General features: G+C 43.8%; 2 protein-coding genes across 6 annotated transcripts in view; both read left to right on the top strand.

Moving 5' to 3' along the window:
- Positions 1-1240, top strand: part of itih5 (inter-alpha-trypsin inhibitor heavy chain 5) — an 8501-nt gene extending 7261 nt beyond the window's left edge. For both annotated transcript variants that reach the window (XM_083903260.1, XM_083903259.1), the window contains 3 exons: positions 1-107; positions 185-562; positions 736-1240. The exon at positions 1-107 is cut by the window's left edge and continues 10 nt beyond it. In XM_083903260.1, the coding sequence (XP_083759386.1) occupies positions 1-107; positions 185-562; positions 736-992 (742 nt within the window). In that variant the 3' untranslated portion in view covers positions 993-1240. The remainder of the gene's footprint in view (positions 108-184; positions 563-735) is intronic.
- A 3683-nt stretch (positions 1241-4923) lies between these two features.
- Positions 4924-10000, top strand: part of sfmbt2 (Scm like with four mbt domains 2) — a 7328-nt gene continuing 2251 nt past the window's right edge. For 2 of the 4 annotated variants that reach the window (XM_083902544.1, XM_083902547.1), the window contains exons 1-15: positions 4930-4997; positions 5122-5219; positions 5907-6147; positions 6603-6691; positions 6937-7186; positions 7257-7354; positions 7645-7743; positions 7958-8197; positions 8629-8755; positions 8826-8933; positions 9011-9053; positions 9211-9260; positions 9507-9631; positions 9704-9813; positions 9960-10000. The exon at positions 9960-10000 is cut by the window's right edge and continues 135 nt beyond it. In XM_083902544.1, coding sequence (XP_083758670.1) covers positions 4946-4997; positions 5122-5219; positions 5907-6147; positions 6603-6691; positions 6937-7186; positions 7257-7354; positions 7645-7743; positions 7958-8197; positions 8629-8755; positions 8826-8933; positions 9011-9053; positions 9211-9260; positions 9507-9631; positions 9704-9813; positions 9960-10000 — 1771 coding nt within the window. In that variant the 5' untranslated portion in view covers positions 4930-4945. Of the gene's footprint in view, positions 4998-5121; positions 5220-5896; positions 6148-6602; positions 6692-6936; positions 7187-7256; positions 7355-7644; positions 7744-7957; positions 8198-8628; positions 8756-8825; positions 8934-9010; positions 9054-9210; positions 9261-9506; positions 9632-9703; positions 9814-9959 lie in introns of all 4 variants that reach the window. The other 2 variants (XM_083902546.1, XM_083902545.1) reach the window with 2 other exon arrangements.

Genomic DNA, 10000 nt, shown 5'->3' with positions numbered 1-10000 from the left:
CCCTCACTTCGTGGTGGACTTCCCTCTCAGTAAACTCACAGTGTGCTTCAACATTAACGGAGAACCTGGACACGTTCTCCGTCTGCTGTCTGACCACCAACACTCAGGTGAGACTCTTCATCATCTCATCTTCATCATCTCACAGTGACCTCTAAACCTTCTGTCGTCGTCGTTGTTTTCACAGGTGTGACGGTCAACGGCAAACTCATCGGCGCTCCGGCGCCACCTGGCAGCCACAAGCAGCGGCGCACCTACTTCAGCAGCATCAGCATCGTGGTGGATCGGCCCAAACGCGCCTACATCGAGGTGAACGTGAAGAGGGTGATCGTGGACGGTGTGGACCGCCTGGTTCTGCCCTGTCACTCCACCGCTCAGGTCCACACTGGAGTTCTGTCCGTGTTCGTGGAGGAAACATCTAACGTGACGGTGACGGTGGGCGGAGACATCAGCTTCGTCATTCTGCTGCATCACTACAAGAACCCGGCTCCTTACCAGAGGAACCACCTGGGCTTTTACATCGCAAACAGCAAAGGGCTGTCGCAGCACTGCCATGGTCTGCTGGGTGAGTCCATGTCACGTCCTTTACTGACTAAATCAGCTGATCACGTGACCAAGACCTTCTGAATGTTTTCATCTTCTGCTGTTTCTGAATCAGCGACTTTTTAAACGTGATGTGAATCTTCAGGAGGATTCAGTGACCTCTAGTGGTGAAACTGCCATCCATTCTGCTTTCAGGTCAGTTCCTGTACGAGGAAGTGGGCGTGGCCAAACTTCCGGAACAGGAAGCCGTGAAAGCTTCTACAGTTCTGAAGGTCAAAGGTCGCTCGGTGCCCGTGGTTCAGAAGAGCAGACGTATCTTCAGCGGCTCACAGACCGTGGACTGTTGGTTCGTCAGAAACAACGCAGCTAAGCTCATCGACGGAGAATACGACGACTACGTGGTGTCGCACATGTTCCACACTGAGACGACAACAAACACCACAAACCTGTGAAGATCAGCACCAGCTAATACTTCACTGTTTTTACCCATAATCCTCTGAGCGCAGCTACAAAGCACTTCATCACATCAGTGTTTTTACTATTTCTAATAGAAATGTTCTTTTATTTTATGATGTGTATCATTTAAAAATATAATAATAATTTTGTAAATAAAACATTTAAACCAACTTTTTTTTCTAGATGTTCTGCTGAAGTTAACCAGATGTTTCCTCACAGTGAAGATGTTCTGCTGAAGTTAACCAGATGTTTCCTCACAGTGAAGATGTTCTGGTTCTGATCCATATTCAGAGTAAACACTATTTTAATCTTAGACACTAAAGATGTCACTTCTTCTTCTTCAGCAGCAGGGATTTTAATCCCACAACAGTATGAAGTTGATGGGATTATTAAAGTCCATGTGAGTGATGAAGACGAGGAGAACTTCAGTGTGAGATCATCTCATAACTTTAACCTTTGATTTACATTCACAACGACAGTGTTGTTGTTCTGACCACACACACACACACACACACACACACACACACACACAGTCAATAGTCCTCTGTCTTGTCTTCACTTTCCATCACATCAGTGAGGAAACCTGGTAAATGTCAGCGTTGTTTCAGTGAACAAAGCGCTGAGTCACTCTTTCCTCAACGTCTTTGTTTTCTTTCATGTTGATTAAAGAATCAAATCTGATGAGTCATTAAATCTAATCTTTACGTTCTGCTGCTCTAAGATCACATGACCTCGTTTATTAACACACAACAACAGGAAACGACGTCACAACAGCGGGAAACAACGTCACAACAACAGGAAACAACGTCACCAGCACACTGTTCTTACTTTGGACCAATCAGGGACGAGCAGCAGCACAATGAAGATGAATGATGGAGCCTTTCTTCACAACCATGATGAACATCATCATCATCATCATCATGAAGAGCAGGTAAACACCACTGTCTGAGGAGGCTCGCCTGAAAATACACAACAATACAACTACAATAACAACAACAACAACAACAAGACAAAAAGAACAAGACAACACACTGAGAAAACACACACCCACCTATTAGCCTACACTGCCCTCTGGTGGCAGAAACCTCTTCAGAAATACAACCGCTCTGGGGTTTTATAGAACAGAGAGGAAATACTTTTATTTTGAAAGAACAGAGAGGAAACACCTCCCAGTGCGTCCACACTGCGATGATTTAAATTCTCTTTAATGATGAAATCATGTTTATAATCAGAACAGATTTAAAGACGTCGTCCTAAAATGACACGTGTGTGAAATTAGGACATGAAGAAGAAAATATTGATTTGTCTGTTAATGATTCACTGAGCTAACGGAGGTCAAAGGTCAAAGGTCATTGGTCTGATTCTGTGACTGATGTTCAGCTTCATCACTGTACAAACTGCTGATTTCATCATCATCATCATCATCATCATCTAAACATGTGGAACATTAATTAAAATAAATCAAAAACCCACTGAGGTCACGTGGATTTTTGAACAAAAGTCAAATATTGTGAGTGTGAACATGAATAGATATATAATTAAACTGTTACCTGTAAACTAAATGTATTCATATGAACATGAATAAATATATAATTAAACTGTAAACTCTCAGACCAGATTCCTCATCACATGATCATATGATCATTATTCCTTGATTAGTGGCTCATATATTAGTGTGATAAACTTCTATGATCTGTTTGATTTGAGTCTTTAGGTGAAATTCTGTGATTAAATCATTCAATCTGTGAACAAACAGCACGTGATTTCATTCAAATGCGTTTTTAAAGATTCGATTTAAATGTGTGATGTTGACGCGCCGAACACGCGCCGATATGAAGTCACATATGAAACACAAAACCACGTGACTGAATGTTTGTTTTAACTGTGTGTGTGTGTGTGTGTGTGTGTGTGTGTGTGTGTGTGTGTGTCACTCACAGCAACAGAGCCAGGACACCGAACCTGTCAATCCAAGCGACATGTTCGTCACGTGAGCGGGGACATGTCCACGACACACACACGCGCGCGCACACACACACACACGCACACACACACACAGTGTCATTTCCTTCATTTCGCTTCATTTAAGACAAAAACAAACAACGTGCATTTTCTGACCCACTTCCGTATTTACAACAAAAACGCGGACTGTCGACAGCAGCTTCCGGTCTCGCACCTTCAAAATAAAAGCTCAAGACTGTTTCCGGTGTAAATGTATCTGTATATAGGAATATTAAGTTAGTACCGAAGTGTCGCCACTAGAGGGAGGTGTTGACTGTGATAAAAACCTGGAGCTGAACCATCAACCGAATAATGCAATAATGATAATAATAATAATATTTTATAATAATTATTATTTATTCATTATCATAGTAACACAAATAATTATGATGATGGATGATAATAATAATAATAATAATAATATTAATAATAATAATAATAAACGTAGATCAGAGTCAACAAAATATTAAAGAATAACAATCATAAATAATTAAATAAAAATGAAAAAGTAAATAATGGTGAAATAAACTGCACTCGTGTTGTGACGTCACAGCTGTAAAAGGAAACAAACTCGTGCTTTGTTGCGTAACAGGTTTTTTTTCTACTGTGCTGCGTTCAGGTTCCTGTAAATCTGAGTTCTTCATTCATTCACTCGTTCATCTTTGTTGTTTTGTTTGTTACAGTAAATATGTGTTTGCACATGCGCAGATGACACGTGCCATGTTGAAAACGGAGTGAGGAAGAGAGAGAGAGAGAGAGAGAGAGAGAGAGAGAGAGAGAGAGAGAGAGAGAGAGAGAGAGAGAGAGAGAGAGGAAGATTCGACAGAAGAACAACAAAGTCAGAGGAGGAGGAGGAGGAGGAGGAAGAGGAAGAGGAAGAGGACAGGTAAGAAGAAGAAAACAGGTGCTGACGGCGCGTGCGTTCTATTTTTTTCTTCGTATGTTTTTTTTTTTTCTTGTTAAAAAACAACTTGTTTAAAGTGTCCCTCGCGCACGAATTCACTGAATGAACACCGGGGTGATGTCTCGTGCCACTCCCGGTGATTCCGTTTATTGCGTTGTTTTGCAGTCGTGCGCGCGCGCGCCACAGTCGTGATAAATATCGTTTTTGTTTAAATGTGTTTTTGTGATTTAGTTTCGACGTAAACGCAACAAAAACACACGTGAGTCATAGCACGCGCGCGCGCACACTGAACCAAAGTGACAAAGGTTTGTTTGAACGAGGCAGGATCTGGATCGGGTTCTGGATCTGGATCAGGGTTCTGTATCAGGACCTGGACCTGTATCAGGACCTGGATCAGGACCAGAAGAACATGTTTCTGCTTGTTTTGGTCTCGTGAAGAAGAAGAAAGTGCGAGTTGAAAACTGTGAAGGAGGAAAAAGTGTTGGGACGCGGCCTCTTTGATCAGGTTCGGTTTCTTTTGATGAGTGTGTGTTCCTCGTGGTGAACGTTTCCTCTTTCACTTTAATCTAAAAAGAGAGAAAAAAAAAAGCCACAGTTTTATTTTTAATCTCGTTTCTGAACATCGATCTTTTTTGTCACGGATTATAATCCGATTATTGGAGAATCAAAAAGAAGCTTTTTCTTCTTCCTGTTCCTGTTTTTAGTTGTTTAGATGTTCTTTAAAAACACCAAACAAGACGATGATTGCATTATGACTTTTTGTAAAAAAAAAAAAAAAAAGTCAACAAAATTACTTCAGTAAAATCTGTTTAATCTCAAAAATCAAAATGACATCACTTCCTGTCTGTGAAGATTATTCCAAATCCTTTGTGAAAATGAATCAGTGATGATGTATTTTAGAGAGAGGGATGCAGTGAGGAAGAGGAGGAGGAAGAGGAAGGAGAAGAGGAGGAGGAAGAGGAAGGAGAAGAAGGAGAAGAGGAGGAAGAGGAGGAGGAAGAGGAGGTGAAGGAGGAGGAAGAAGAGGAGGAGGAAGGTGAAGGTGTGATGATGCAGAATCAGACTCTGACCAATGGAAAAGAAGAAGAGATGAATTCAGGTGAGTCTTAAAACTCTGTGGATCACAGTGATGTCATGTGTTACTAGTTACTAGTTAACTTACGTTACTAGTTACTAGTTAACTTACGTTAGTTAAGTTTAATCACTTTGACGTTTTTGTTCAGATGCAGATCCTGTGCAGGAGCAGGGGGCGGAGTTTAACTGGGAGGAGTTCATGGAGGAGGCGGGACTTAGCGCTGCTCCTCACGCCTCCTTCAAACACGTGAGTGATGATGAGATGATGTCACTTCTTCTTCTGTGGTTTAATCCTGTAGATTAAAACAAACATCAATCAGATTAGTTTAGTTTAGTTTGATCAAGTTTAGTTTAGTTTAGTTTAGTTTGATCAAGTTTAGTTTAGTTTAGTTTGATCAGCTGACGTTTAATAGTTTATTATTAATGTGACGTTTGGGAAAAAACAGAACATGAAAGAAAGAGTCTATGTGTGTGAGACAGTGACTGCACACACACACACACACACACCCACACACACACGCACACACACACACACACCTCCCCCTCTTATATCAGCCAATCAGAGCAGTGATGGAGCAAACTGACATTGTTACAGCAGGAAGTCACAAGGACGTTTGTTTTGTTTATTTCTAAGAGGTTGTGTGTGTGTGTGTGTGTGTTTGTGTGTGTGTGTGTGTGTGTGTGTGTGTGTGCATGTGTGTGTGTGTGTGTGCATGTGTGTCTGTGTGTGTGTCTGTGTGACTGTTGAATATGAACTTCCTGTTTCTCTCACAACATTCTTAAGAATTGAAAAACAGCTGAGATGGAAACATTTAACTGTTTATTGTCTTGCTGCGTTCACTGTCATGTTGTATATTACATTATACTATATTATAATGATATTATATTATATTATCATACTATATCATATCAGTGTAACACCAGGTGTTTCCAGGTGGAGCTCAGTCTCCAGAGCAGCTTTAAACCCGGGATGAAACTTGAAGTGATCAACAAAAGCAGCTCAGACTCTTACTGGGTTTCCACCATCGTCGCCACCTGTGGTCAACTGCTGCTACTGCGATACAGTGGCTACGGAGACGACCGCAAGGCCGACTTCTGGTGTGACATCATGACTGCAGAGCTGCATCCTGTGGGCTGGTGCGCTCTGAACAACAAGACACTGATGCCCCCTAAAGGTAGGAGGAGGAACTGCAGCACACACACACACACACACACGCACACACACACAAACACACACATACGCACGTAGGGTTAGCTATCACTCTGGACAGACTTTACTTGGATCTTCAGGTGTGAACAAGTGTGATCCACATCATTGTCCACATCATGGTCCACATCATGGTCCACATCATAGTCCAGATCATGGTCCACATCATAGTCCAGATCATGGTCCACATCATGGTCCACATTATGGTCCAGATCATGGTCCAGATCATGGTCCAGATCATGGTCCACATCATGGTCCAGATCATGGTCCAGATCATGGTCCACATCATGGTCCAGATCATGGTCCAGATCATGGTCCACATCATGGTCCACATCATGGTCCACATCATAGTCCAGATCATGGTCATGGACACAAAGTCAAAGATGTGACAAAGTTTCCTCACTCTTTGTCTCTTTGTCTCAGTGATCAAAGAGAAATACAGCGACTGGACCGAGTTCCTGGTTCAGGACTTGACTGGATCCAGAACGGCACCAGAAAACCTTCTGGACGGGGTGAGCGAGCATGAGTCTGAGCAGGAGAGAGAAAGAGTCCTCTCTGAACGACGGGCTAAAGTACAGTCTGGTCCTGGTCCTGGTCCTGGTATCAGTACAGTCTGGTCCTGGTCTTGTAGGACACACAGTTTCAGTTCAGGTTAAACATGATGTTTGAATTAAGCAGTAAACTCTCCGACTCTATCTCTGTCCTCTTCTCCTTCTCCGTCTCCGTCCTCGTCTCTGTCTCCGTCCTCATCCTTCAGCCTCTCAGAGGGAAGAACATGTTGGACCTTCTGGTCCAGGATTGTGTCCTGGAGCTTCAGGACGTCTCAGATCCACGTCAGTTCTGGCCCGTTAGAGTCGTCCAAAACGTTGGAGGACGTCTTCGTCTTCGATACGTTGGACTCTCTGAGGACGACCGCGCTGAGGACACGTGGTTGTTCTACCTGGACGTCAGACTCCGCCCCCTGGGCTGGGCCTTGGAGAACCAGCTGCACTTAGAACCGCCCACAGGTGAGTTTACATTTTAGAACAAGAAGAAAATGATCTGAAGGAAAAGTTGATCGTTTGTATCAAACACCAGAGTTCAGCTCACTGAAGAGCGCCCCCCACTGGCAACAGGCTGTGGATGCAGCGCGACTCCACGCTCTCCAGAATCCACTCCAGATCCAGGTTTTCAACGTGAGTCACAGGGCGCTGTGTTTGTGTGTCACAGTGTTGTTTGTGTGTCAGTGTTTGTGTGTGAGTGTATCAGTGTTTGTGTGTCTGTTGTGTGACAGTGTTTGTGTGTCTGTTGTGTAACAGTGTTGTGTGTCTGTTGTGTAACAGTGTTGTGTGTCTCTTGTGTAACAGTGTTTGTGTGTCTGTTGTGTAGTGTAACAGTGTTGTGTGTCTGTTGTGTAACAGTGTTTGTGTGTCTGTTGTGTGACAGTGTTTGTGTGTCTGTTGTAACAGTGTTGTGTGTCTGTCAGGATCAGGTGGATCTGCACAAACACTCCTTTCAGACGGGGATGAAACTGGAGATGGTTTCACCGTCAGAGCTCAACATCTGTCCTGTGACTGTCACTAAGGTGAGACAAAGCCTGACCTTTGACCTCTGACCCTGAACCCTGTTACTGTCACTAAGGTGAGACAAAGCCTGTACCCTGACCTCTGACCCCTGACCTCTGAACTCTACTGCTGCCTCGTGTGGTCACTTTGTGTCACTGCAGCAGCAGAATGTGTGTTTGAGTCAGTGGAGCCTACATTTCCCATGGTGCACCTCTTCATGTCTGTTGTCCTCAGGTCTTCAGTGAGATCTTCTTCCAGGTCACGGTGGACGACCTTCGCCTGGACGTGACGCCGCGCTCGCTCCTATGCCACGCCCACTCTGCCGGACTTCTGCCGGTTCAGTGGAGTCTGAAGAACGGACTGAGTCTGGAGAAACCGCCTGGAGACCAGGACCAGGGCCAGGACCAGGACTTTGACTGGGCCGAGTACCTGAAGCAGAGCAGCAGTGAAGCTGCTCCAGACGCCTGTTTCACTGTGAGAAGAACATCATGTTTTCATCTCTTCATCTTCTTCATTTCTCTTCTTCACTCATGCTGACGAGCTTCAAGGTCTGAGTCTGAGGTCATTTAAAGCCAGATCCAGGTCCTGGTCCTGGTCCTGGTCCTGGTCCTGGTCCTGGTCCAGATCTGGGATCCTTTTATTTCAATAACTGGTGAAGCTTTTCCCAGTAAACTGATCACATGATCTGTAAATGATCAGCCAATCACAGAGTTTTAGAAGTGACTTTAAATCTAAAAACATCATTTCACTCAGTCACACGTTCATATTTATTCATTCATATCATTGAGATTTGAACTGAAAATTTACTTTGAACTTTGACTGAAAGTGTGTCTCTGTGTGTGTGTGTGTGTGTGTGTGTGTGTGTCTCTCTCTGTGCGTGTGTGTGTGTGTGTGTGTGTGTGTAGTGTAGTCAGAGCAGAGGCTTCATGAAGAACATGTGTCTGGAGGCCGTCAATCCTCATCGTCCAGAGGAAGTGTGTGTGGCACAGATCACACAGGTCAAAGGTCACCTGCTGTGGCTGCGACTGGAAGGTACAGGTGTGTGTGTGTGTGTGTGTGTGTGTGTGTGCTCCCTCACCTCTCTCTCTCTCTCTCTCTGCAGGTGAAACAAAGAGTGAATTCATCGTCGACTCTTCGTCCATGAGCATCTTTCCTGTCGGCTGGTGTGAAGCCAACAGTTACCCTTTGACCTCTGACCTCAGAGCTGTCTGTACGTACACACACACACACACACACACACACACACACACACACACACTTGTGTCTGACTCTTTGATGTCTCCACAGATCAGAAGCAGAAGAAGATTGCAGTGGTGCAGCCTGAGAAACAGTAAGAAACTCTATATACACAGGATATATAAATACATATACACACACATATATATATATATATATTTACATATATATATATGTGTGTGTGTGTATATTATTATTATATTTATAGATTTATTGATTAGTTTGACCTACTTGATTGGCTCTTCCTGCAGGTTGGCTCCGCCCCCACTGGTTGAGGTGACACCTGTCACCATGGATACAGGTAAACAACAAACAACACCTTCATGCAAATGAGAGGGAGACAGAGGGGGCGGAGCAAGACTCAGCTGACCACACACACACACACACACACACACACACACACACACACACACACACACACACACACACACACACTAACTGTTAATGTTAAATTAAAGATTAAAAGCTTTGATCTGTAAGAAAAAGCCTGAACTTTCCCTTCAGAGAAGATTTATCTGAATATTCATGTGTGTGTTTGTTGTCTCAGGAAAACTCTGCTCTCAGATCTTTGTCAACCATCGATGTTTCTCTGGACCGTTTCTCAACAAACGAAGAATCTCTGAGCTGCCTCAGAGCGTTGGACCTGGACGATGTCCTCAGGTCCTCAGAGAGGTGAGAAGATGTTGGACACACAGATGTTTTCACTGTAAACGTGAACCTGATCCATCGTTTTTCTTCCTGCAGCTGCTGAACATGATGATCAACGCTGCCTACAAACCTGGACGAGTCCTGAAGGAGCTTCAGGGTCTGGAGGATCAGAGCTGGGTTTGTCAGGAGGAGACGCTCAAGGCCAAGTGAGACAAGAACAAGCTCCTTCTGCTTTGTGTCACTTTGAACACAAACTGATGAATGAATGAATGAATGAATGAATGAATGAATGAATCATCAGTTTCCTCTTGAATCTTCAGCGTCATCGTGACCTGCTGAATGTTCTTTTCAGATACAAAGGGAGAACGTACCACTCCACCATCAGGATGGTCC

This window comes from Microchirus variegatus, assembly GCF_963457635.1.
Source record: "Microchirus variegatus genome assembly, chromosome: 16".
Lineage (NCBI taxonomy): Eukaryota > Metazoa > Chordata > Actinopteri > Pleuronectiformes > Soleidae > Microchirus > Microchirus variegatus.
The sequence above is the reverse complement of the archived record's forward strand: the minus strand, read 5'-3'. Positions and strand labels throughout refer to the sequence as shown.